This window comes from Euwallacea fornicatus, chromosome 11 (assembly GCF_040115645.1).
Source record: "Euwallacea fornicatus isolate EFF26 chromosome 11, ASM4011564v1, whole genome shotgun sequence".
Taxonomy (NCBI): domain Eukaryota; kingdom Metazoa; phylum Arthropoda; class Insecta; order Coleoptera; family Curculionidae; genus Euwallacea; species Euwallacea fornicatus.
Window position 1 is genome coordinate 306,873 of NC_089551.1, and position 23,596 is coordinate 330,468.

Here is a 23,596-nt window from a genome sequence, read left to right on the forward strand (position 1 = left end):
AAATAAGAACAAAAACCACGTCAACGCGATTCTCAACTTATTCGGCGATAAGGCGGGATTTCTCTCTGCAATTACATGGCCCCACTGTGGGGGTACCTACGTAGCACCTGAAGCACCTTTCAGCCTAGGAACGTCCTAGAAATTGTCGCAATTTAAAAGTACGGCGACACGGGAAGGTTTTCAGTTAAAGCGACAGCTCTGACTTTGACATCCGATCAGAATGACTGTTGTTTTGACTTTGACACCCGATCAAAATGACTGTTGTTTTGACTTTGACACCCGATCAAAATGGCAGCTTTGACCTTGACCCTGGAGACTCGCAACAGCAGCATTTCCCTTAGCCACGGTCACCAAACGTCAAACAGTTTGACGGCGTGCTGAACGTCGCCTCCGCCTTTGACACTTGATTAACCCGTGTCAGTTTGTCAGACCGCTTGTCAAAGGCCCGATCCAACGTCATCATTATTAGGACCGACAATCAACGCAATGATCTCCGGTCTATTAAAAAGCCCTATACCGTGTATCGTCGAGGGCGATCTCATTACTCATTCACTGATTACAGCAGAACACACATGTGGCCTTTATACGACAATTTCACGGTAAAGTACCCCTCGAAAGGGCGCAAATTGGGGTGGTGTAATAACACCCTCTGCGGCGGCCCCAAAACAAACGAGCGCGGTCCATCGAGACCGCCGCCCGGATTAATATTTCGCATTGTGCGAAATATTCCAGAATTCAATAAAAGAACATCGATGCATAATGCATGGGACAGATCCGATGGGCAAACAGGTCTTGGACGCGGCCCTAATTCCGTCTCATCTTAATCCTTTTAGTGTAACGGGATTAGCCGGTGTGGGAACGGACGAATTGAAGGACAACATTCTGTACTCCCCCCTCGTGTCCTCCAGCTCGAGTTTCCTTCCAGAACATTCCAGAAATAACATCATCATCTCGGCCGCGTTCTTTCTTAATTACATGATTTACGACACGGGCAGGCCCATTACGAGTTCCTCGGAGCACTCAACTAAGGCCCGATTTATGTCCCCGCTGTAAATCTCTGTGGGGCCCAATTTTTTTCGAGGAGCTGGGGGCCGAAAGGGGGACGTGTTTTTTGGGAAATTGTCCGAATTAGGCGGCAGCAGCGTTTGCGGTTAATTGGGGCCCGGACGTGCGGTTCAACAATGCCAGATCCGTATCTCGGCGGGGGGTTTTAGCGCCCCCTGCAGAAAAGGGGTGATCCACGGGAGATATGCGAGTGTATGTGCGGTTTCGCAGCGGGGGAGGGAGATGTGTTCTCCGGTTCGCTCGTTGCTCGATAATCGGAAAAACTGCGGCAAGGAAAATTGCAAGACGCCGCTCGGGTTCGCTGTCAAACCCCGCACGAAGACAGTTGACACTGTGACGAAGGTCATTTTGACAGGTAACGGCGACGTCATTGGTCGATGACAGGAGTGCAAGGCAAGAGTGCTAAGCGAACCAGGTGGTCCCGGCGGAGCCTCTGGCAGGAGCGATTTGGGGAGTTTGAGCTCTGCGGGGACCGATCAAAGCCCCCACGAAATTCACGGTTTTCCTCGAACGTGAACTGAAGTCCGCGATCAACGAGCTTCTCTTAGACAGAGGCGTCGGCACGGGGCCGAACTTCAACTAGGAAGATTATTCAGTGAAAATGTGTCGCTTTTGATGCCAGCTGATAAACCGAGAAACGGGAGCGTCGGACGACGTGTCGTTCTGTCCAATCCAGCGGTGGACGTCCGAATTGAAAAAATCGAACTGCAATCGCATTTCGCGGACGCGGACGCGGACACGAACGGTCCTTCGTTAACGGAACCACCGATGCTCCTTCACGCCGTTAAAACTTAACGTCGCCCATCCACGTTAACGCGTGATGTTAACCCGAGTTCAAACGTGACGTCAAACTCGACTTTCGACTTTACCATTTGACCCGGCAAAGGGCCGAAGGGAAATTTCGAGTTTTCCCTCTGAACAATTCGCATCGGGACGCAACGCAGAGCTCCCAGTTTCCACGACGATTCGACCTGATGGAGAGTTCGTGTTAATCCCCCGGGCGGAATTTCAAGCTTAATTCGATATGCAGATTTCACGTTGACACGATTACGGAAATTCCACGTTTTTCCCCCCAGATCCGTCGACGAGACGTCAACGGTACGATTTCCATGCAAATTGAAAAATCGTGGTAATTTCCATTCGTCACCTCGAGCGGGCGGCCGACAGATGTCGCTCGGACGAATTCGGACTTTCGGGGGGGAACGCGGGCACCTGATCTTGCCGGACCCCCGACAACTCGGAGCTGTCGGACGATCGGAGAGGAGCGGACGGTCCGAGCTACCGTCGCTCGACGCCGGCCGAAGGGCCGAGCGCTCGAGAATCTCCCCGAGATGGAATTTCTTCGATAAAACATGGGACCTTCTCTCCGTTGTTGTTGCGATATTTTCGAGCTGCCGCAACCGTCGGCCGAGCCTAATCAACTGCAAACAATCAAGAACCTTCCGGTACCAATACATAAACCACTGCAGTAACGAGCTCGAGGGGCCTATATGCGAGACCCGTCGATATCATCTCTGCCCAACCGGCAACTCGATAAATCTCGAAGGCGAAAAAAAAGGAGAAGCGGGGCCGAACTGGTTTCCTGCGAAACGAGAAGGAGGCGACATACCCGCTTTCTCGGCTACCACCCCCGCGGCGAAGAGTCGCGTGTGGCGGCCCCACATGACCGCCCCGGGCCCACCTTTCCGAGGCGCACACACATACACGAATCCGGCCCTGCCTCGTTCCCAGGCATCCCCTCGGGCTTTGCCGCGGGCTGGGCGTGTCTCAAGGGCCCGCGCCCCATTGGCTGAGGCGGGGCCCCTCCGGCTCGCTTCCCCGCTTCGGCCCGGTAAAGCCCCGGGCGATGTGTGTGTGTGTGTGTGTGTGTGTGGTGTGTGTGTGTGTGTTTTCGAAACGGACAAAAGGGTTCCCGAAAAGAAATGTGACAGTTTTAGATGGGAATGATGAGATGCCCTTTTGTTCTCGGTAAAATATCACAGGGAAAGGCAAACAGGAGGGATTTTGTAACAGTGCACGAAGCTCGCCTCCGGGTGGTTTATGAAATTTCGGAGAATGGGTGCTTAACCGGGCATGGGTAATGGGGCTAATGGGAGTTGTTCCTGCTCTCTTCGTCTTGAACTTTGCGGATTTAATTGAATGCTACCAACAATCGGGGCGAATTAGCCACGCCTGTCCGGGCAAAGGAATGAGCCAAGATTTGGCCCCGTCAGAAACCAACGGGAGAGGTGCCCCGAATTATTGTAACTGGCAAGATAAATCTCGAAACAGAGGGGAAATTTCAATTTTTGCTTTTACGGCGAGGCTTAATCCAGACCCGAGCGGCGCTGCCCTCGAGGGGGGGATTAATTTCCAGTGCATCATCAGTCAAGCATCAACCACCCGAACGCTATGCTCCGTGTTTGGAGGCCTCGGGGAGTTGTTTGGTTAAAGGGGGCCCATCAATGCACAAAATGATTGATATGAAAAGTGGAAGCCCTCCTACGCTTAAGAAGACCGAAGACGGGACTCACCTAAAATTGCGCGTCTGGCGGGGGTTGGATGGGGGGAGGGGGGACTTCTTTTCTGGCTGGACCTTCATCGGCCGCCATCATAGATCTCTTCAAATGGCCCCTGAAAAGGTGGAGAAATTCCGGTTATTACTCATCGATTCCGATCAACGAAAAGAGAAAATCGACGTTTCGACGGAATTAACGTCCGTGGGGCGCTCGAGAGCGGAAATTTTCGATTCGACGGAACGTCCGTCGGGAAAATCGGAAATTTTCCAAAATCGACAGGGCATTCACCGCTACCACCCTCGGTGGTCGCCCGTCGAGAGCGGCGCAAAAAAAAAATCGACCGGTACGACGCAACTGTGACGTCACGATGTTTGACCGATGTCGCGTCGACACTTTTTCAACTTCCAAGTTTTAAATCAAATTTCTTGCCGAATTGTAAAGAAAAACCGAGTCAAATAAGCGAGAAAACTCGCCAGTGACGGCAAATGAAGCGTTCAAATGCGGGAAATTGGGGGAAACTGCTTCGCAAATGGTGCCGGTCAGCGGGCGGATAAGTGGATTTTCTTGCCCTTTTTGAAGGATTTCCCACGCCGTTTACGGGGCTGTTTCGCTTTCCAGAGGAGGTTGCGGGATTTCCGGAGACAAAAGTTGGTAAATTTACAGTTAAAACGCCTCAAGAAGCTTTAATAATCCGATCTTTTTGACTTCCTCCTTCGTTCCGTAACACCTACTATTCGCTGTGTAAAAGGAAAATAAAATTTCTTCTCAAGCTTGTGCATCAAACCGGCAAAAAGAGCAAAGATTTTGCACATTTGCTGCTGATAAATGTTAATTTACGAGCGAAACATAAAGAGACAAATTTACTACTCGACCGCACCTCCACCCTTCAATAAATCAACTGTCTTTTTTCCCTCCTTTCCGGCATTTTTCAGTTTTGAGGAGGTACCTCGGTCCAAATGGGGATTCTCCGGCACTTGGCTGGCTGGCGGCGGCAGCAGTGACAACCTCGTTCGACGCTGCTTTATCCCAAAGAACGCTCTGCCAGTTTACCTGTCAATATCTATCTCTACCTCTAATACCATCGCGCTAAAACTTATGAACTACCAAATCTCCGACGTACAGGGCGTTGCTCGAGAGATGGGAACGAACTTGATGGTGGAATCCTGAGCCGGATTCAAGTCGGGAAGTTTATATGAAGACATCGTCAAAGAATGCTTCAGCTTCGATCTACAGGGTATTAAAAAACACTCTTTTTCCGTTTTTCTTTTTTTTTTAATTACTCGCGCATTTTTGCTCAAAACCTGCTGAAAATTCGCAAAAATCATACGCCGAGCGTGTCTTACAAACGAAAGTTTTCGGACTTTGACTTCATACACGGGGTGACGCGGATTGACGGGTCTCGATTTCTCGGTTCCTGTTAGTACTTCGAATATTTCACAAACATTTCAGAAATCCGCATTGAGTTGTCTCGCTTTACAGTCCCTTGCGAAAATTCCCTCAAATCGACGGTTTGGGTGATATTCGCGATAATAGTCGGGGGCGTCCACGTCAATTTAAATAACAAAGTATCGCCGAGCGAAGATGGCCACGGTTTTTCGCTGCATTTGTTTGCTGTCAGGTTTGACGGCCGTCAGTCGCCCGAAACTGTCAAAGGACCATCGGTTCTTCGACGGCGTTTGTAAAAACGCAAAAGTATTTTTCAACACCCTGTAGATCGAAGCCTTTGCACACGTCTTTGTGTGAGCTTTCCGCCTTAAATTCGGCTCGGGACTCGCATTCGTTAAATTGTTCCCATCTATTCAGAAACACCCTGTACACTTATTATACTGAAGCCTAAATCGGGTCGGGTCTGCAGCGATCCGCAGCCCTTCACCGTCGGTTCAACGTTGCCCCCACATTAAGCAAAATAAAACTTGAAAATTATCCGAAACTCGATGCAAAATCCGCCAAAACTGCTTGACACAAGTCTTGAGCACGTACCGATCGCCCGTAATTCGCCCATGTAAATGCAGACTGTAGATGTAAATGCAGGTTCAAAAAATGTTCTCGAAAGGGGGCCCCGCTTGGGTCCGAACTGAGCCGCCTATTGAGGCTCCTCTCAGCGGCCTTAAACGCACTTGGAACCATCTTAGACGTTCCCACTAACGCAAAAACTCCTCGATGCAGTCAAAATGAACGTCAAACATCTTCACAAAAAAAATAAATTAAATATTGCATTCCGCAAATGGCTGTTAGCGCCCTCTTTGATCCAGTAGCTGAGGCTCCGCGAAACAGAGAAAACATTTCTGTAACGTTGCGCAGCGGGCAATTGGCGGATCGGCTAACGGAGAAATTCGCCACGAGAGAGAAGAGGACGGCTATAGTCGCGGTCAGGCCGATTTATTTAAGCTAAGCGCCAAAACGAGCGAGTGTCACAAGACAAAACTAACCTTACTAAAGCTATTCTCAAAAACCTTAAATCTCTTTATTTTCCCAATTTTCCATGTAAAATTTCTAACTTCCACCACAATGGAGCGAATGCCGGCCAGGGCCGAGATGGTAAAATGCGTTAAAGGTAAGCCCGTTCAGCCCCGCGTTGACGCCCTCAAAATCGCCCCTTTACAGAGGCCAACTTAGATGATGCAGATCTCCCAGATCACCTCCTAAAGCAGTACTACAAAGTGATAAAAAACTCTGTAACGTCCCACCAAAAAGAAGGTTCCGTGCAGACCGAGAAGAGCGTCAATGACAGCGCCATTGAGCTGCAGGAGGCCATCAACAAATCTGAGTCCATAGCTCCTTCCTCGAAGAGAAAGAAATGCCTTCCTGCTGTGGACGAAAACTCTCTTGAGGCTTTTAGCCAGGACTTCCTTGCCACGACTGTCAAGCAAAAACTGCTCAGAGAAGAATCCAACAATAACGAAAGAGACACGGGAGGAAAAGCGGTACATTCAGAGGCAGACAAAATTGACTATAACAAGATGCCCAAATGTGAGGATGTTCCTTTGAAAGTTATGTATTATGAGCCTCGATTTGTGAACATTCAAAACAGTAAGGATTATTTGATGGCGAGTAGTACGGAGAGGATCAAAATGTGGTATGAGCATCATGTAGCTGTGGCAAAATTGCACAAGTATTACTCGAGGTAAAGTAGATCATCTCATTTGCATGTAATACAACATAACTTCACTCGACGTTAAGGTGTTGCTTTCTGTGAATACTTAAAGTTTTAAATTTGTTTGCCCTTCGAGATCAATAAGAGCACTTTACATTCTTCTTTTTCCAATTTCTCATTATAAAGGTTGTCTCTAAATATGGCCCCCAAATGTAAACCCATCAAGATCATGGAGCAAATTCCAGCATTTGATCCCTCTCTGAGAGAAGAAGAAAGCATGGGCACAGAAACCTACGTCAGCCGCTCGGGGCGCCTTACCAAGCGCAAGGTTTGCTATAATGCTTTCGTCAAACTGTCGGTCATCGTTCCTTCTTAGGTTTATAATGAGTGTGATGATGCAAGTTCCGAGGGGTGGGAGCACATGCAAGGGGGCTCCAAACGCTCCAAAATACTGGACAATGATTGGGTGTCTAGTAAAAATAAGACCATTGCAAAGGAGAAAAAGCTTGCAACGTTAAAACGGAACGACTCTACTGTTAATAACAACAACTGGCTTGAGAAGTCTGGACGGAGCGAGTCTCCAGACAGCAGTCACACAGAGCCAGTAGTCCCATTTCGAGGTAAATTGTCTGGAGGTATTTAGACATTTTTAGACACAAATTTTGCTATAATTTTTCAACAGATGATTTTGATAAACTAGTCAACAGCCCTTTAGTGACCCCCAAGACCTATCGCGTGAATAGAGGGGCGAAGAAGGTGCTCTCAAATGAAGAAGTCATGTCGCGCAGTTCTTTATTTCAAGATACCCCCAAAAGAAGTCGTGCAGCCTCGCTCGTAGCCGCCGGTATATTAACAAATGCGCCATTAAAAACTCTCATAAACCCCAGATTAGGTTTACAGGAAGCTGAGAAGCTGAAGAAGAAAAAGAAGGAAATTTACGACTTCAAAGACTCCCTGACGAGTGACTCTCAAAGCATTGAGGAGGACTTATGTGAGGAGATCATCAATGTAGATGAAGAGAGGCGACGGGTGGTGCCTCCTATTCCCGCTGCCCGAAGGGCCATACGACCCTCAAAGAAGAAAGGTATACTCGGCACAAAGTATTATTCTTACTAACTTCGACTATTGCAGCTGTGGAACCTCTGAGCATAAACACAAAGAGGCTGGACGAGTCTGCTGGCAGCTCTCGGCTTGCGAATGGGGCTCGGACTAATGCTAAGGGCAGGTATGTTAGGCAAACTACACGCTGCTCTTGCTACAGTGTTCGTCTAGGGCTTTGAACAACAATAACAATAACGGCGGCAAATCTGAGGCCATGAGCAGCTTCAAGGAAGACCTGGACATGCCGATCTGCCCTCTCTGCTCCCAGTCGTTCCCTCAGAAAGATATCGAAGTAAATCTCTTTTAACATTTTCATATGGTTAATCTTTAAAACGTGTTTGTACCGTAGGAGCACGCTTCAACGTGCGGCGAGGACCTATTCCCGCAAACGGCGCAGTCCAAAAGGATAGCTTGTGAAGTCTGCGATAAGGTCATAGCATTTAACACTGACTACGAGGTGCACGTGAAGCGGTGCACTTCAAAAAGGGCCGAATATTGAGCGATGGAATGTTGTGCGAACGTTCAGAGAAGGATTTCGGTCACAGCCATCGTGGGTTGTGTGGAAAGTCATTGGGAAAATTGTGTTTTTAAAATTGTATCGTTCGTTGGGCGAAAACTACACATTGGCCATTTGGTCGTGATGTTGGTAGGGGGATGGTCCGACCTCGAGGATGGCAATGGATAACCTATGGAAATTGCTCGTTTTTCCATTTTTTCAGATATCTACGCGACATTACTAGCCCCCCTTCCTTCACCACTTCATTGCAATATCCCAAAATTTTGACCCGTCGTTTAATTTTTTTCAATGCTAAAATTTGTTTTTCTCTAGTGCCTTAAAATGTTATTTCCCTTGGAATGTCTGCAGTGTTGTCTATTGTAACTCGTAGCGCGGAGACAGTGTTCCCACGAGTTTTTCGTTTAAACCTCCTAGTGTTCGGGACATCGTGAAAACGGGGCCTCGAAATGGGACTCCCTGGACATTAGTTCCGGCCCTCAGGAACGTGGAAAATTACTTAATGTGAAACTATACCTTGTTGGTTATTTTGTAGATTTAGCCGTAACGATAATTATTATTTTTCTTATTAATATTTTTGAATATAAAACTTTTTCCCACGACGCAGTTTCATTGGACTTCGCAGTCATTTTCAAATGCTCCCTCGTACGGCGGCGCCACGTCCGCTTCGGCTGACGCGTCAGCCCGGCTCGATCGATTGTTTGAGCGCTTTGGGTGGGACTTGTCTGCCTCCAGATGGCGCCGGCTCCGACTGGGACCCGCGTTTACGAGGGAGCGTCCAAAGCGACTATCCGCGAACCAGCTCGAATTGCGTAAAGTTAGTTATCGGTACTCCCGAGTAGCGACGATTTAGGGCAAACGACCAGACTTCGGGGATAGTGCCAAGCCCTAAGATTACGTTAAAACGCTTGAAATAATCCGTGCCTTCAGAGAGTCATCAACCTCGAGAAAATTAAGAGATTTCGCTCGATAATCAAAGTCCAGAACCATTTGTGCGATCGAAGAGCCGCCGGCGCAGTTGCAGAGGCCGATTTGCCGAAAGATACTTCGCGAAGCTCCCTCGTGGCGACGCGCACGCGACGCGCAGTTGACGGCCGCCTTGCTAGATGGCGCCACGGTTTTCGTGCATACACGAGGAACTCGCGGAAAATTCCTTACCACGCAGTGTCTGATCAGTGGCGTCATCAGATTTTGATTAAATTAAGAGGCACACTTGAATTATTAGATAATAGCCAAAAACAATGGTCGGTGACCGCAGCAATAAACATCTGATAAGGCCTGTTTTTTCAAACTCCAAAGTGGTTTGTTTTCAACTTAGAACGGGCCGAAAAGCGCCCCATCGGCCGCGCTAGACCAAAATTAATTTCTGTTTTCCTCGCGACACTGATTAAAAAACACTTAAAATAATCTCGATTCTTAAGTGTTCCAATCAACGACCATTAACACACCAACTGAAGCGCCTTTGTTTCAGTTTTGCACTGAATAGTTATTGACCGTGCACTCAGCGATGAAGCTGGTCAGCGCGTTTTGCTTCTTGGCGACCATCTGGGCCCCGATCCAGGCCAAATCCAGCGTTAACCAGAATCTGGATGGAACCTGGATCGGCAGGGGAACCGCATACGGTGAGTCGTTGATTTGGTTGTAGGGCCTTTGCTGATGATCGTCTCGGGCGTTTCAGATTATGAGTTTCCCGGCACCGTGCCTGGTGGAGTCTACAGCGACATGATGGACTTGAACGTCCTCGAAAACATCTTCACTTTTTACCATGACAACGACACCTCATGGGTGGGGACCGTCAACTGGACTTACGCTCTGAACTTCACCAGTAAGTGCTGCGTTTTCTCATTGGCGTTTTAGACCGAAGTCTCCTCTCGTAAGGGCCGAGACAAGAGGCGAAACTGGATTTTTCGTGCAAACGACGATTAATAATTTGAGTGGCAACAATGCATAAAACCTTCCGCCATCGGGAGTGCCGCATGAATTCTAAACAAATATGGAGGAGTTTTGTCGAATTCCGACACGATTCACGAGCGAACGTTTTAAATCCCATTAAAAGTAACGTTCTTCATTAACTCTCGAACTCCAGGCAACGTTGCCACGTTTTGCTCGGAGTAGGTAACGCCGACGATTTTCTTCACGGAGAAAGTTCGTCGTTGACAACCGCGCCGTACTGCTCTCTTTTGCATTTTCAAGTTCCTGACAAGTTTTCCTCGAGGAAAAATCGACTTCTGACTGTTCACAGTTGACGAAGGCCTCCTGGACTACGAACACGTAAATCTGGTCTTCGATGGAGTGGACACTTTCGCCGACGTCGAACTCAACAACGTCTCAATCGGGTCCACCCAAAATATGTTCGTGCGTTACAGCTTCGACGTCAAAGACATCCTTAAGGTAGAGATGACCAGACAACCCTCCCTGCGCCCCTTAATGAACCTTTTTAGGCCGAAGGCAACAACACGATCAGACTGTGGTTCCGAAACGCCCCCGAGGTGGGCAAGGAGCTCAACGCCGAGCAACTGAAGAAGTACCTCATCCCCTACGAGTGCCCTCCGGATGTGTACCACGGACAATGCCACGTTAACATGATCAGGAAGATGCAAGCCTCCTTCGCCTGGGACTGGGGCCCGTCGTTCCCCTCCATGGGCATCTGGAAGTCCGTTTACTTGCAAGCTTTTGACGACGCTGCCATTGAACACGTGGTGACTCGGGTCGAAGAAGGGCCAGATGGCGACAACTACCTGGTGGTCATCGACACTTATTTCGTGCCCAATAAGGGCCAACTCTTGAGAGGAAGCCTGAAGTGAGCTTTCACCGTTGAAACAGTTAGAGCTTGCACCATCCAGTGCGTTATTTCAGTGCTAAAATCTATGTGAAAGAGAACCGAGCCATCGAAAAGGACTTTGACGTGGAGGAGAAACCCAACGACCACAACGAGATAGTGAAATCCGTGTCTCTCTCCGTGGACAAAGGTTTAATGGACTTTTGGTGGCCCAACGGTTTCGGCGATCAGCCCCTGTACCAGACGGTGCTCACCTTCACCAGCGCCCTCGATCAATCGGTTTGCAATAAGACAGTCAAAATCGGCCTCAGATTCGTGGAATTAGTAGAAAAACCTTTGGGTAGGTAAAAACGGTACAAGCTGGCAACAAGGCGAGAGTGTTTCGTTTCAGATACCGGGATGACTTGGTACTTTAAGATCAACGGGGAGCCGATTTTCGTTAAGGGTTCCAACGAAATTCCCATCAACATCTTGCCCGAGTACGGGCAGGATCGGAAGAAGATCACGAGATTGTTGGAGAGCGCTAAGGAAGTCAATATGAACATGCTTCGAGTGTGGGGAGGGGGTGCGTAGGTATTAAAGAGTTGTACTGAGCTTAGTACAATTATTTTGTAGTACCAGTCGGCAAGGGGGACGACAACAATTGTACTAAACTTCCCTTCGCTCTTTAGGTGTCTACGAATCGGACTACTTCTACGAATTGGCCGATGAGCTGGGAATCATGGTCTGGCAAGACTTCATGTTCGCGTGCTCCCTTTATTCTGCCAACGAACACTACTTAAGCAACGTCGTCGCGGAAGTGAATCACAACGTCAAACGCCTCTACCATCACCCCAGCATCGTGGTCTTCTCCGGTAACAACGAAAACGAGGGCGTTCTAGCGGACAACTGGTACGATACTAAAGACCTCTTTGAAACCTACAAGAGCGACTACGTCGCTCTTTACATCGACACCATCAAAACCGAATTCGACAGAATCTCCGGTGATAAAGGGGTGTTCATCAGCTCCAGTCCCACCAACGGTTTCTTGACCGAGAGCGAAGGATGGGTGGGGACCAGCCCCAGCAACCAATACTGGGGCGACGTGCATTATTACAACTACGTCCTAGACCCGTGGAACTCCGACACGTATCCCATACCGCGTTTCTGCTCCGAGTATGGGTATCAATCTCTACCCTTCGAAGACACGTGGTTGAGTGACGCCACCAATGACACCGATGACTTGAGCATCACTGGGAAGTTCATGGGCTGGAGGCAACACCATCCTGAGGGAAATGGAGAGATGGCACTGCTGATTGCGGAAAATTTGCACCTTCCCAACTCTAGCAGCGAAGCATACAACAGTGCTTTTATTTACTTGTCTCAGGTGTACACTTCCCAGGCCGTTAAAGTGGAAACCGAACACTACAGGAGGTACAGGAGTTACCAGACTGAGGACGGTAGGGGGTACACTATGGGCGCCCTCTATTGGCAATTGAATGACGTGTGGGTGGCCCCCACTTGGTCTAGTATCGGTGAGACCCCCGTCTTTTAGGCAACTTTTTTGCACTTTTAACCGTCAAATCAATCTCAGACTACACTGGACGCTGGAAGATGCTACACTACTTCGCCAAAGACTTCTTTGCCAACATCATCATCACTGGTCACATCAACACTGACCGGCAACTGCAAATCTATGCTGTCAATGACCAGCTAACTCCTGTAGAGGATGTCAGTGCTGTTGTTAGAGTGTACAAATACGACAGTCCTGACTTTAAGCCGCTGCTGGAGGAGCGCACCTCTCTCAACTTGGTACTTATACTTTCATTCGATTACTGTCTAATCTGCACAGAATATGTTTTAGAACGCCAGCGCTTCTGAGCTCTTTAAGACTTTAGAGGTCGACGACTACCTCACCGAGGCTAAGTGCGACAGCACCTCGTGCTTCTTCCATTTGGTGATCCAGAAGAACGCCACTAAGACCGACAATGTCGCCATCAGCCCTGAGAATTATGTCTTCCCTGGCAAACTCAAGGACTCAAAATTGGGGAGTGCCACTCTGAAGGTACTTGCCAACATTCTCAAGGATTCTGTGTCCTCACTGTTATGTTCCAGATTGAGTCAGTCACGACGGCAAGTGCCCAGGTCTATGACATTACAGTGAGCTCGAGCAATATTGCCCTGTTTGTCTGGCTGGACTCCCATGAGATCATGGGAACTTTCTCAGAGAATGGGTTCTTGCAAGTTGAAGCGCAAAGAACGGTGAGGTTCAAGAGTGAACAGGAGATCACTCTTGAAGACCTCAAGGCCGCTTTGACTGTGACTCATTTGCACGATTCTCATTGGACTTAGGTTGTTATGTTAAAAAAGGTTGAATAAATATAAAAGGACATAATTCTGTGAGAATTTTGATGGTTACTGGATTTGGGCGCTCTAGAGGGCTTCAATAAGGTATGGTCCAGCAAAAAAACCGTGTAAGACGCCATTTTGAGCAACAAGCAGGGACTCGCTTGAGCCACAAGTAAACACGCTTTATACACATATAAAAGTAGTACTCACCCCTGGATTCGATGTGTGATGCAAGGAGGCACTTTCTGGAACCGATTTCGGCACTTCCGCAGTTTATTATCGCGATTTATAACGAATTTAACTGTTTTTTTGAACGGATATTTAAACAACATAACCGACGTTTTCGCGGGACTAGTCAGTGGCGCCACCGACAACACCAATTGTTATTCAAAATGGCCGTCGTGATGGTCCAGTTTTAGTTAACGAGAATTAAAATGCTTAGTGGGAGATGGTGTAAGATTAATAACCTCGAGAGAGACGATTCAAATAGATTTAAGTTTAGATCAATAAAAAGATCGCTCAAGGCGCTTTTAGCCAGGACAGATGCCAATTCGAGGCTCAATAGAAGACGCTTTAAGAAAGACTTAAAAAGATATTACTCACTGAGAGGTTTTATGCGTGAGGCGCCGAGGAACTTCTTAGGACCAATTTCTGCACTTTTCCCGTTGTTTAGAACTAAATGTAAAGAAATTAAGAGAATTATTCCGGACCGTATCACATCGCGAACAAAGACGTACGGAAGTTCTCGCGGGACTGGTCAGATGGCGCCACTAAAATCATAACAAATTGCTAAGCAATGATGTGCTGTGACGTTATCAGTAAATAATGCTTAAAGTTCTTTGTCCGCGGAGGTAGTTCAATCTGAATTAAATGATTCACTATCCTTACAGGGTTCAGAATTGGAAAATAAACCACTCAAAAAGGCCTACATTTTAGCATTTATTTAATTAATACCGAAAAACCAGTTCAAACTTCTCAAATCCTAATTATATACACAAAACGAAAAAAATCCTCATTTCAGTCAATTCCTCGAGGTGCCGTGTGCGCTAGATACGGGCTGCATCTGCGGCTGCGCCCCCTCACCTTGCTCTCGCGGGGGGCTTTGCACCTGCAGCCGGCTTCTCAGCACTGCGGCCCTCAGTACTAGCATCCTAGCCCTCCTGAACTGCTCCTTTCCTACAGCCAAAACCCTCTCGAAAGTGGCGCCCCGCTGGTCTGCATCTCTGGCGAAAAGCACCTGAAGGATCACCCCCAGAAAAGATTAAAAAATGAGACTAACAAGGAAACCTTAAACGCACTTTATTATGAGAATCGATTCGGGCCTGGATCTGCCCGTCCAAAATCAGTCTCATCAGTTCGTCCTCGAGGGCTGGTACAGTCCTACCGAAGGCTTGTGCCATACGTCTTAAATCGGCAGACATATAAGGGCTGAAATATTGCACCAAAGCTCTACTGCGGATTTGCGAGTACAGAGCCGACACATGCGGTGCCAAAAACATGTCCAGTAGCAAGGCATCCTTCATGTCATCTAATAATTTCAAACAGGCGGCATAGCGGGATTCGTAGAACTTGAAAATGGCGTCCCGCAGGGCCGGCTCGAGCTCCAAGAAGGGTTTGAAGCCCCCATTGTTGACTACATGCTTTTGCAGCTCGGGCCTATCGAATGTGGCTAAGGCGCACAGGCCTCCATAGGTGGCTACATTGTTGCCAGAGAGCAACTCAGGGAAATCACAATGATCCAAACTAGCTTGGAAGAAGTGTTTGGCAGCTTGTTTGTATTTGCGCGTTGCTAATTCAGCGAGGCCTGCCGCGCAACATAACTTGGTGAAAATCACTGGATTTGAATCTTTTGCTTGAGATTCTGAGAATTCTGATTATTGAGAATATTATCAGAACTGATAGAAATGGGAAATTGCAGCAGTTTACCTGGAGTCCCCTCAGCTTTTGCAACGTAGCTCAAGACATGAGACCAATTTTGCAAATATACAGATACTTTTATAACATTCAAACACATGTTCACTACATGTTTGCCACTAGTACAATAATCACGGGCTCGGGAGTAGCACTTCAGGGCATTAGACAGGTCCCCACAATCTAAGTAATGATCACCTAAATCATCATGTCCTCTAGAAAGGTAAGAAATTTAAAAACCTCAGAGGCCCATGTCTCCTTTTTCCTGAGGTATGGCCCTATTAACCTACCTGCGAATGCTCTCCTTAATCGAATTGCTCTTATAATTCTTTAAATCATTATCCAACTTCTCCAATTTCAAGGCAGCTTTCTTAAGCCTTGTCTCAATCCACATGTTGTCAATACTAGGGATATCCTGAGAGGCCGAGGGTGCAGCGACATCCGGCACATTCATGCTGCTTGTTGCGTCCGCCAATTTGTGGTGCAAAGTCTGTGTCTCAAATCAGTGGAGCCCGGTTAATAATGCAACGATCCTACCTGATATAAATTGACATTATAGGTGGTCATCACGTAGGAAATGGCGATCTTCAGGGCTTCCAATCGCAGAGAGGGGCAATGGTCCATGATGAAAATCAGCCGGTGGATCTTGGCAAGGCCTACATAGCTGTTGGCGTACGCCTCGAGGTCGATAGTGGGATTCTCGACCACGAAAAATGTGTCTTCGTTGTTGTCGTTGTCCTCCGGCGGGGCGTCCACTTGCATGGGCTCCACTGCGTTCTGTGGCAGAAGTTAAGCGAAGTAAATGGGGGTTCAGGCTAGGGAGCTGATTGAGGGGGTACCTGAGCCATTCCCATGAATTGAAGGGGCATTTTGGGAACGGGGGGGACAGCGTTTCGTGGTTACAATTACCGTGTTTATTACTACAGGTTTTTCTTTTTAATGCCAAAGGCGCATGCTCAGCAAATGAAACTGACAGGATTTGATAGGGATCAGCTGTTTAGCCCGTAAAAGTACCTAGTGGAGCAATTAACACTGCTCTGAGTGCACCAAAAGCTTTGCAATAATTTATTGTTAAACTTTATCGATATTTATCAATTTAAAATAGCTAGTGATAAACGAAAAGGATGGAATAATTATTGTTGTCAAATGGCAAACAGAAAGGTTTTTTTCTACAATTAAAAAGTGCTTACATTACAGTTTTCATTGAGGCCGTCCATTATATCAAGGAAAGGGTTAAAATTCAATATCATTCTTGCACTGCGATTCGCACAGGTTCCCCGATCGACTTCTATATTTTCACCTCCTACAACCTTGAAATTCAACTTGCTAAACCTTGGAAAAACGCTTAACACTGGCTCCACACGATAAGAATGTCAATTTGTTTACAATTTTTTACACCGTGCGGTTTTTGTACATTTGCCCTTTGTTAATCAGTAGTATTTGGATAGGATCATCTTTTGAGGTTTTGGTAACTTTAAATTGAACGATATCTAATTAGGAACTTCGATTAAAGTTGCAGTGGTATTACAAGTAGGAATATTAAAAATAGTCCGAAACTTTGGATCGCATGAAGACAATGTAGACAAAAGACAATTCTAGATAATTACGAATTTTAGTATCCTGGGACACCGACGTTGTCGTGTAATGCTACGTGCTTCCTTCTGAGCATTATTACTAAACAGCTAACAATGTCGTCGCACCGAAATACGCCAATAAAATTCGCTTCGTAGGAATCCTTAAAGGTCGAAATCAAACAACGCTAAAAAGAAACTTAATTTATTATGAAAATATAAAATAACCTAAAAAAGTGACTACAAAAATATATACATATAGGGTGTTACACATGGCTTAATACACGATATTTAAAACTACTGATGGTTGGGTTATTACACAAGACAGCGCTCAAATCCCCACCGCTCAAGTAAAGAAAGTACGACCATGTTGAAATCGCGTACTAATAATATAGTAACTTCAACCTATTTCCGGAATAATGCGGACAAACTTAACATAAGAGAACTCGGCAAAACCTTCCATAATCTTTGACTTTCGTATCACAGGCAATTTGAGACGTACCAAGAATAATTATTATCGGGAACTATAGAAATGAAAGCGAGTAATATAAAGTGACATCTGAGGTTACAAACTTGTTACTCGCTTTGCGCCTTGCAGCGCCCTAATCGGCAGCTAAAAGAGAATTATCTCCATTGACATTTTGTGCAAGAAATGCTTGAAACGTCAAATAAACTCGGTATGTTGTACAGTCATAGATATCTAGGTAAATAACAGTTACAAGGACCTCTACTCCATTATATATATCATATATCACAACTATAGAAGAGTAAACGGTAAATAGATGCAGCTCGTTACCGATATAAGTGGGAGTAACTACTGTCACCGAATAAATACAATAAATATTTAGCTCCGCCCTAGATTCACACTAAACGTCAAGTATTAAATCAAAATGGCGCCTCACCCCATTGCAGCCGCCATGAAACAAAAGAAGATCTTTATGTCAAAAAGGTGCGGCACAGCTGCCACGAAACAAAAAAAAAATCACGCCCCAATCTGGCCCCCGTTGAAAAAACACCGCACATCTACCCTAGTAGAATGAACACGCGTGTGACTAAAAGCCCACTTTGGGCGGGAGATGGGTGGTTAGAGGCCGCTCCCTACGTGGGAGGCGGCGGGGAGCCTTGGGACGGTCGCCGCCCTCAGAGGATGACGCAGCAGCGGCAATAACGCTGACGCGAAGCTCCTCCTGTAGGTGGTGGCGTGACTGGGGCAAAGTAGGCGTGAACTTTAATGTTGGGCAGGTGGTTCTGGCAGGCCAGACAATTACGTAAGTGACACCTTTAAAGAGACTCAAATCAAACTTACCCGTAGCCGTTTAATGCCCACGCGCGTGATCAGTTGGCAGTCGTAAAGTTCGACGCGTTGTAGGTTGTGGCAGGACGTCAGATGCTCGAGGGAGGCGTCTGTAATAAGGGGGCAGTTGTCCAGTTCCAGCACTGTCAAATTCTCGGCGGCGCACGGAGACATTGACAGGTGTCGAATGCCCTCGTCAGTGATCAGCTCACAGTGGGACAGGGTCTACAAGAAGCGGCCGATCAAGCTTCATTAAGAATGTCAGCTCTTGTGTTGAGATTCGCCACTTCGTCAGAAATATCATTCGAATAATAATTGACACGGAACGTGGCATAACACGATGTTTCTCCCAAGGGGCACTTACCAAATACTCTATGCGGGGGCACCCCATGGCCAAATGTATAAGCGTGGCATCTGTAATAAGCACACACTCGTCCAAGTCCATTTTCTCTAGGTAACGGCAACTCTGCGCAAAAGAATAATTTATACATAAATTATTCGATGTTGCTACTTACCCTTGCCAAGGCTTGAAATCCCGCATCGGTGAACTGAGTGCAACCGGCGACCTCTAGTGTCGACAACATCGTGCACTGTTGCGCCAGAGCGATGAGTGCCGGATCCGTCAAGGAGGAACATCCCGACAGACACAAATAGTGCAGCTTGGGGCACTTTTCCGCTAAAGCCTGCACCGCTTCATCCCGTATGTTCTAGAATGACAAAATCAAATTCTGCTGCGATTGGGTCTTGCGCGCTACTGACCGTAGACCCGAGATTGATCACCTCCAGATTATTGCAGTACCGAGCCAGACAAATCACCGCCCTAGAGGTGATTTGCTTGCACCCTTTGCTGATGAAACACTTGAGTTTGGGGCACCCCCTGGCTAAAGCCTCCACCCCGTTTTCAGTGACGTTGCTGCACCAGCTGATGTTCAAGTGCGTCATATTGGGACACCCATCACTGACCGACTTGAGCGAGTGGTCCGTGATGAGCATGCAACTATCTAAATTGAGCCGCTGCAGTTTGGAGCAGTGCTGCGAGAGGGCGTGACAGGTACTGTCCGTGATTTTCTTGCACGCGTTCAAGTTGAGATCCTCTACGTTCTGGCAGAGATGAGCCAGCGTCTTCATCGAGCCGTCCCCTATCGACTGGCAACCGCGTAGTGAGAGCTTACGTAGAAAGCCGCCGCAGCGGCGCGAAATATTCTCGATTATCGGCCCTTCCACATCTTTTTGAAAGTCGAATAAGTCGATTTTCTGCCAATTCGACCCGTCCAGGGCGAGAATGTTCCATGCGCGCGAGACCTGCGCGCAACGGCACAGGGACACGACGTCCAGGAAGGAGAAGATGCGGAGCAGCAGTTCTTTGGGCAGTTTACGGTTGATCGCCGCATCTTCGTCGCCGCCGCGACTCAACTGCATCGAAAATTCGAATGTGAGACGATAATTACAAACATTTGACAATAAATATTGAAAAACTAATTTGGGCATGATGAGTGTCGGCATCGTGGGCACCTGTCAAAAACCGATTAAATCCGGTTCTAACGATCAGAAAGACGAAAAAACGGCAGCGTCTACTATCACTTGCAGTACGCCAAAATGGCGCCCCTTCAAATACGATAGAATGTTGGCCATATTCACCGCGTTTTTCCCTGATTCTAACCTAACAAAAATACTCACAAGCGCACCAACACTGTTATTATTCAAAGCGTAATGTGAACAAACCAAAAACGATGGGTCCCACATTACTATTACTTGCACTACTACACCTCGCTGACTGTAATCGTGACTATTTCCCAGCGAAAAATGTGTCGAATCTGCGAAATTTAAGGCGATGGATCCCTAGAATACGTCGAATTCAACTTACCAGGATTCTGGCGCCTGAGTAACTCATCGAATTGTCAACTACTGCCATCCCCAAGCTCAAGTTATTGTCTTCAGATGGACTGCAAAAGCCCGGCCGGTCCTGCGATGGCTGCCAGTTGTCACTTGTCTAAGCTAAGGAAAAGGTGAAAAGTTGAGGGATGCGGAACGTCACAGGGGATTAAGCCTTCGAAGCCGCTGCGCATGCGTATTACTCTGATATTTTCCTCTAGTTTGGGGCCCACTATTGCTGCCGCTCAGTTACTACAGGGGGCTTGAATCCTCCCAAGGTACAGGGTGAGTCTTAGTTTGAGTACATTTTGTTACGTGTTTCTCTCGTGGATCTGCCAAAAAAGGACATTCTATTTTGAGCCTTGCTTCCCCTTGGGGAGCTGCGATCGCTCCCTGCATCCTTATGTAAGATTCACCCTGCTTCCCACGATATTCAAAAATCTTTGAAACTACAAAGAACATTTCAGACCTATTTAAGCCCCGTTTTGAGAGTCTCTAAGGAACCTTATGTAGATGTTCGTTACGATTTCCTAATCAAACAACCACTTACCACCAGTCCTGAAGCTCTGCCAATTAAATGAGGAAAAACCACCAGTATTGATTTTCCGGCACTAAGGCTGCTGCAGGTCCTGAAAGACAAACAACATATTGCTGTAAAATGCGGTGCCCCAATGGCTCAGGAACTGTAACAAACAGGCTACAAATAGCAGAGTTTTGGTCGTTCTCAGTAGATGCAAGAGAGATTGGGGAGCATGGCTGAATACATAATGAAATAAAGAGTAATGAGGTCAGTTTCAGTAGTGCACTTCCAATGCATGTGCGCTTCATGTGATTGGGAAAGAGGCTAAAATTAACTCGTTTGGATGCCAGGGAGTTGCTAGGGCAAGAGGTTTTGGGAGTCAATAAATGGTTGCCATGAGTGTGAGGAACAAAGGAGAGTGGGTGTTTTGGCCTATTTGAACAGTCCCTGAGATCACGATCATCCGAGCTCGGAAATTACTCAAATTGGGACTTCATAATTGTGGGACAACGCGATAAAACCCATTAACTACGCAACCAAAATGAACCAAAACAAATTTCGCATCAAATTCGAGTTGGATCAGCTGTTCGCCATTGTACCAGGCAGGTATCAGCTGGCCATCTTTGTTTAGCGCACGTGTTGTGACAAAGAGGGCAACCACCCCGGGGGACAAACAACGGCTGGGGGGCTAAGACGCATTTTCACGGGAAAACTCAAAAAATGTCATAATAAGAAATAAAACTAAGTAACCATTGGAGGCCTTACGTTAGAGTGGCATCTTCCCGCGCTCAGCAACACCTTGTCGACGCGAATTAAGCGACTTTTGCCCGGAAATGCGCGATTTTAGCAAGCACTTACATCAACAACATCCAGGACCAGACTGAACAAATGGCGACGGTGAACGGCCTTGGAACTGCCGCCAATCACAGTGCCGACTCTTTGTTTATGGGTGCGCCGATTGGTCGCGCAGTTTGCTCAAACAAAAATAAAAGTCGCGACATTGCCATTTTGCCAAATTTATATCATAATTTGAAAAGTAATTTTCACTAATTTATGTGATCGTATGCCCAGCCTGAGAAAATGTTTGCCTCTCTAAAAATGCACTTAATCAGTCTTTTCGTCAGCTAAGACAAACCCTGAAGCGCATTTCAAGTATTTGCAGGGCTGGTAGTAACGATAGTAATGGCGGTGTTAGTTTCTGTCAGATATAGTACTTTGACGAACGCAAGTTAAGCTGCTTGGTGGAAGCCCCTCATACCGATACACTAAAATTGTCTTTTTCTCTTCCTGCCAGACGTATTTCCTGACCGTCGACCTCAGCTGACGCGACAGCGGTGTTGCCAAATGGTCGTGCCCAAAAATCCTTGATGTGCGAATTCTGGAAGCCTTAGATGAGAAAAAACTTCCTAAATTCTTTTGTATCAAATGATTCTGTGTTATAAACTTGAAAGTTCGTAATAGTGGAAACTGCTTTTTGCATTATAAGCGAAATAATAGTGCCAACCCAAGGCCACTGACCATAAATGAGTTCATTGGTCACCCAAGGCTAGCTCCCGGGTTATTCACTTTAGTTTATTACGCTTTTAATAAAATTGCGGTTGTAAAAAACATTTTTCCCCCTCAATAACTCCTCTATTTATTATGATAAAAGTCATATATTTAACACAAAAACACCTTTAATACTACACAGAATTCTTTTGAGTCAAGGTATTGTCCTCATAAGTTTCAAGCACATCTGCCAAATGCTCATTATCCCTCGGCTTCTTGTAGGTCTTTTTCCTCTGGCCCGCCTTTTTCCTTTTAATGGCAGTAGGCTTCTTCGGACCGTGGTCTTGCATCGATCTTATACCCTGCTTATCCAGATACTCCTCAATTTTCTGGTCATCCATTGCATCGACTGCCACTGACCTCCACAACTTTTGGAACTCCTCATCAATGGGCATTTGTGCAGTTCGATCATTATAAAACAAAATCTTCTTCCTATCTATGGGTCTAGTGATGAAAATCAAATCATTTTGATTGCTTAAGATCTGCGAGAACATATATCAAATTTGGCTTAAAAAAAATTTTTAAGAGCACCTTCAGAGCTTTCTCGCAATGGGGCAAAGACTCCTGGACGTCTTCCAACAAAATCCCCCCCAGTCCCTTTAAGTCTTGCTGCTTTAACAGCTTCAACAAACTTTTGCGATCCTTGAGCTTGTAGGTGGCTTTAAACAGGTATTTTTCATCTGGAGTGACTTCGATTTTGGGGTTGTTATTCAAAGCTTCACTTTGCAGCCACTGAAACTCGCCTTCAATAGTGTCACAGTCCAAAATACGCCCTCAAAAAGCTCCTACTTGCTTGACTTTAGTGCCCACATCTAATTGGTTAGTTTCATCTAAAATTTCCTCTAAAGTGAGTGGATATGACTCTCCATCCTGATGTCTTTGTTTCATATGCTTCACAATCTTGGCCAGAACCCCGAAACGGTACTGAGAGCTCCCTGTAGCAGTCTTGTAGCTATACAACGGTATTCGTAGTTCCTCAGCGTTGATCGACAAATACTTACTTGGTTATGTCAAGTTTGGGGCCACTGTTGCTACTGCTTGATTTGGATTTCTTCTTGTCTTCTCGAGGGGGCTCAGGCTTGGGTTCTGTCTTCTTTTTCTCAACCCTGGAACCATTGCAGTGCTCTCAATGAGGGCTTGAAAGAATTAGGTCAAAATAGTTTACGTGGGAGTTATTAGGGCGCGTTTCTTGAAGAGTTCCCGCTCCTTTAGGAGGGCTGGATCCATTGTGGCGGCTCTAAATTTTTAAAGGCCGAATTTTAGCTGAAAACAAGGTATTTTGCTGGAGTTAAGAATGATAACAAAAGTATTATTAAAGTGAGGTTATAACGTCGTGATTTTTGATGAGACATAGTACGACATCTTGTCACTTTCCATCTTTGTCAAATGCGTTAGGATATTGGTTTCAATAAGAGAAAGAGAGGGGAATGTAGGATATATATAATTCACTTGCATTTGTCGCCATTATACAACGTTGTAACGTTGGTTTTTCCTTAACATT

The 23,596-nt window shown here is 46.6% G+C and overlaps 5 protein-coding genes and 1 long non-coding RNA gene across 9 annotated transcripts in view; 2 read left to right on the forward strand and 4 right to left on the reverse strand.

Moving 5' to 3' along the window:
* LOC136342092 (uncharacterized) overlaps positions 1 to 14,122 on the reverse strand; it is a 31,943-nt gene extending 17,821 nt beyond the window's left edge. Inside the window, exons 1-2 of the long non-coding RNA XR_010732596.1 lie at positions 13,590 to 14,122; positions 3,579 to 3,678 (exon numbers count right to left, since the gene is read on the reverse strand). This is a non-coding gene — a long non-coding RNA (uncharacterized lncRNA). The remainder of the gene's footprint in view (positions 1 to 3,578; positions 3,679 to 13,589) is intronic.
* On the forward strand, positions 5,885 to 8,871 carry LOC136341906 (uncharacterized). 2 transcript variants are annotated; one of them, XM_066287280.1, is made up of 9 exons: positions 5,885 to 6,117; positions 6,168 to 6,687; positions 6,844 to 6,985; positions 7,034 to 7,292; positions 7,358 to 7,501; positions 7,550 to 7,741; positions 7,789 to 7,882; positions 7,930 to 8,050; positions 8,108 to 8,871. In XM_066287280.1, exons 1-9 carry the CDS (start codon positions 6,072 to 6,074, stop codon positions 8,255 to 8,257), a joined length of 1,668 nt encoding a protein of 555 aa, XP_066143377.1. In that variant the 5' UTR covers positions 5,885 to 6,071; the 3' UTR covers positions 8,258 to 8,871. The 2 variants fall into 2 exon arrangements, with proteins under 2 accessions (XP_066143377.1, XP_066143376.1); XM_066287279.1 differs by having other exon boundaries at positions 5,910 to 6,117; positions 7,034 to 7,277; positions 7,340 to 7,501.
* On the forward strand, positions 9,576 to 13,436 carry beta-Man (beta-mannosidase). The gene is made up of 10 exons (XM_066287565.1): positions 9,576 to 9,894; positions 9,951 to 10,097; positions 10,515 to 10,663; positions 10,714 to 11,072; positions 11,129 to 11,391; positions 11,443 to 11,616; positions 11,723 to 12,565; positions 12,625 to 12,842; positions 12,895 to 13,095; positions 13,146 to 13,436. The coding sequence occupies exons 1-10, from the start codon at positions 9,780 to 9,782 to the stop codon at positions 13,380 to 13,382; spliced, it is 2,706 nt and encodes a 901-aa protein (XP_066143662.1). The 5' UTR covers positions 9,576 to 9,779; the 3' UTR covers positions 13,383 to 13,436.
* Positions 14,123 to 14,299: 177 nt separating the features above from the next.
* Positions 14,300 to 16,636, reverse strand: CSN1b (COP9 signalosome subunit 1b). 3 transcript variants are annotated; one of them, XM_066287575.1, is made up of 6 exons: positions 16,486 to 16,636; positions 15,828 to 16,067; positions 15,581 to 15,780; positions 15,306 to 15,505; positions 14,678 to 15,249; positions 14,300 to 14,616 (listed from the first exon to the last, which is right to left on the reverse strand). In XM_066287575.1, exons 1-6 carry the CDS (start codon positions 16,492 to 16,494, stop codon positions 14,401 to 14,403), a joined length of 1,437 nt encoding a protein of 478 aa, XP_066143672.1. In that variant the 5' UTR covers positions 16,495 to 16,636; the 3' UTR covers positions 14,300 to 14,400. The 3 variants fall into 3 exon arrangements, with proteins under 3 accessions (XP_066143672.1, XP_066143669.1, XP_066143670.1); XM_066287572.1 differs by having other exon boundaries at positions 16,481 to 16,635; XM_066287573.1 differs by lacking the exon at positions 16,486 to 16,636 and adding an exon at positions 16,130 to 16,281.
* Positions 16,637 to 17,050: 414 nt separating this feature from the next.
* Positions 17,051 to 20,140, reverse strand: LOC136341783 (F-box/LRR-repeat protein 20). The gene is made up of 6 exons (XM_066287094.1): positions 20,020 to 20,140; positions 18,915 to 19,568; positions 18,671 to 18,862; positions 18,520 to 18,621; positions 18,168 to 18,380; positions 17,051 to 18,109 (listed from the first exon to the last, which is right to left on the reverse strand). The coding sequence occupies exons 1-6, from the start codon at positions 20,065 to 20,067 to the stop codon at positions 18,002 to 18,004; spliced, it is 1,317 nt and encodes a 438-aa protein (XP_066143191.1). The 5' UTR covers positions 20,068 to 20,140; the 3' UTR covers positions 17,051 to 18,001.
* Positions 20,141 to 22,182: 2,042 nt separating this feature from the next.
* On the reverse strand, positions 22,183 to 23,432 carry TfIIEbeta (transcription factor IIEbeta). Its single transcript, XM_066287095.1, has 5 exons — positions 23,261 to 23,432; positions 23,097 to 23,201; positions 22,885 to 23,047; positions 22,627 to 22,827; positions 22,183 to 22,577 (listed from the first exon to the last, which is right to left on the reverse strand). Exons 1-5 carry the CDS (start codon positions 23,320 to 23,322, stop codon positions 22,230 to 22,232), a joined length of 879 nt encoding a protein of 292 aa, XP_066143192.1. The 5' UTR covers positions 23,323 to 23,432; the 3' UTR covers positions 22,183 to 22,229.
* Between the last annotated feature and the right edge of the window lie 164 nt (positions 23,433 to 23,596).

Bases quoted from the DNA above. Each gene is read 5' to 3' on its own strand.
- CSN1b (XM_066287572.1), bottom strand. From the start codon at position 16,540: ATGATATTGAATTTTAACCCTTTCCTTGATATAATGGACGGCCTCAAT. The intron at 15,781-15,827 runs GTAGGATCGTTG...TTTGAGACACAG, and splicing joins ATAATGTCAATTTATATCAG to ACTTTGCACCACAAATTGGC. The intron at 14,617-14,677 runs GTGCGTTTAAGG...GTGATCCTTCAG, and splicing joins GAATCGATTCTCATAATAAA to GTGCTTTTCGCCAGAGATGC.
- LOC136341906 (XM_066287279.1), top strand. From the start codon at position 6,072: ATGGAGCGAATGCCGGCCAGGGCCGAGATGGTAAAATGCGTTAAAG. The intron at 6,986-7,033 runs GTTTGCTATAAT...GTTCCTTCTTAG, and splicing joins GGCGCCTTACCAAGCGCAAG to GTTTATAATGAGTGTGATGA. The intron at 8,051-8,107 runs GTAAATCTCTTT...TTTGTACCGTAG, and splicing joins TCCCTCAGAAAGATATCGAA to GAGCACGCTTCAACGTGCGG.
- LOC136341783 (XM_066287094.1), bottom strand. From the start codon at position 20,067: ATGGCAGTAGTTGACAATTCGATGAGTTACTCAGGCGCCAGAATCCTG. The intron at 18,381-18,519 runs GTAAGTGCCCCT...CGCTTCTTGTAG, and splicing joins GCCCCCGCATAGAGTATTTG to ACCCTGTCCCACTGTGAGCT. The intron at 18,110-18,167 runs GTAAGTTTGATT...CTGGCCTGCCAG, and splicing joins TGGGCATTAAACGGCTACGG to AACCACCTGCCCAACATTAA.
- beta-Man (XM_066287565.1), top strand. From the start codon at position 9,780: ATGAAGCTGGTCAGCGCGTTTTGCTTCTTGGCGACCATCTGGGCCCCG. The intron at 9,895-9,950 runs GTGAGTCGTTGA...CGGGCGTTTCAG, and splicing joins CGGCAGGGGAACCGCATACG to ATTATGAGTTTCCCGGCACC. The intron at 10,098-10,514 runs GTAAGTGCTGCG...GACTGTTCACAG, and splicing joins TTACGCTCTGAACTTCACCA to TTGACGAAGGCCTCCTGGAC.
- TfIIEbeta (XM_066287095.1), bottom strand. From the start codon at position 23,322: ATGGATCCAGCCCTCCTAAAGGAGCGGGAACTCTTCAAGAAACGCGCC. The intron at 23,202-23,260 runs GTAAACTATTTT...CAATGGTTCCAG, and splicing joins CGCGCCCTAATAACTCCCAC to GGTTGAGAAAAAGAAGACAG. The intron at 22,578-22,626 runs GTGCTCTTAAAA...ATGTTCTCGCAG, and splicing joins ATTGCGAGAAAGCTCTGAAG to ATCTTAAGCAATCAAAATGA.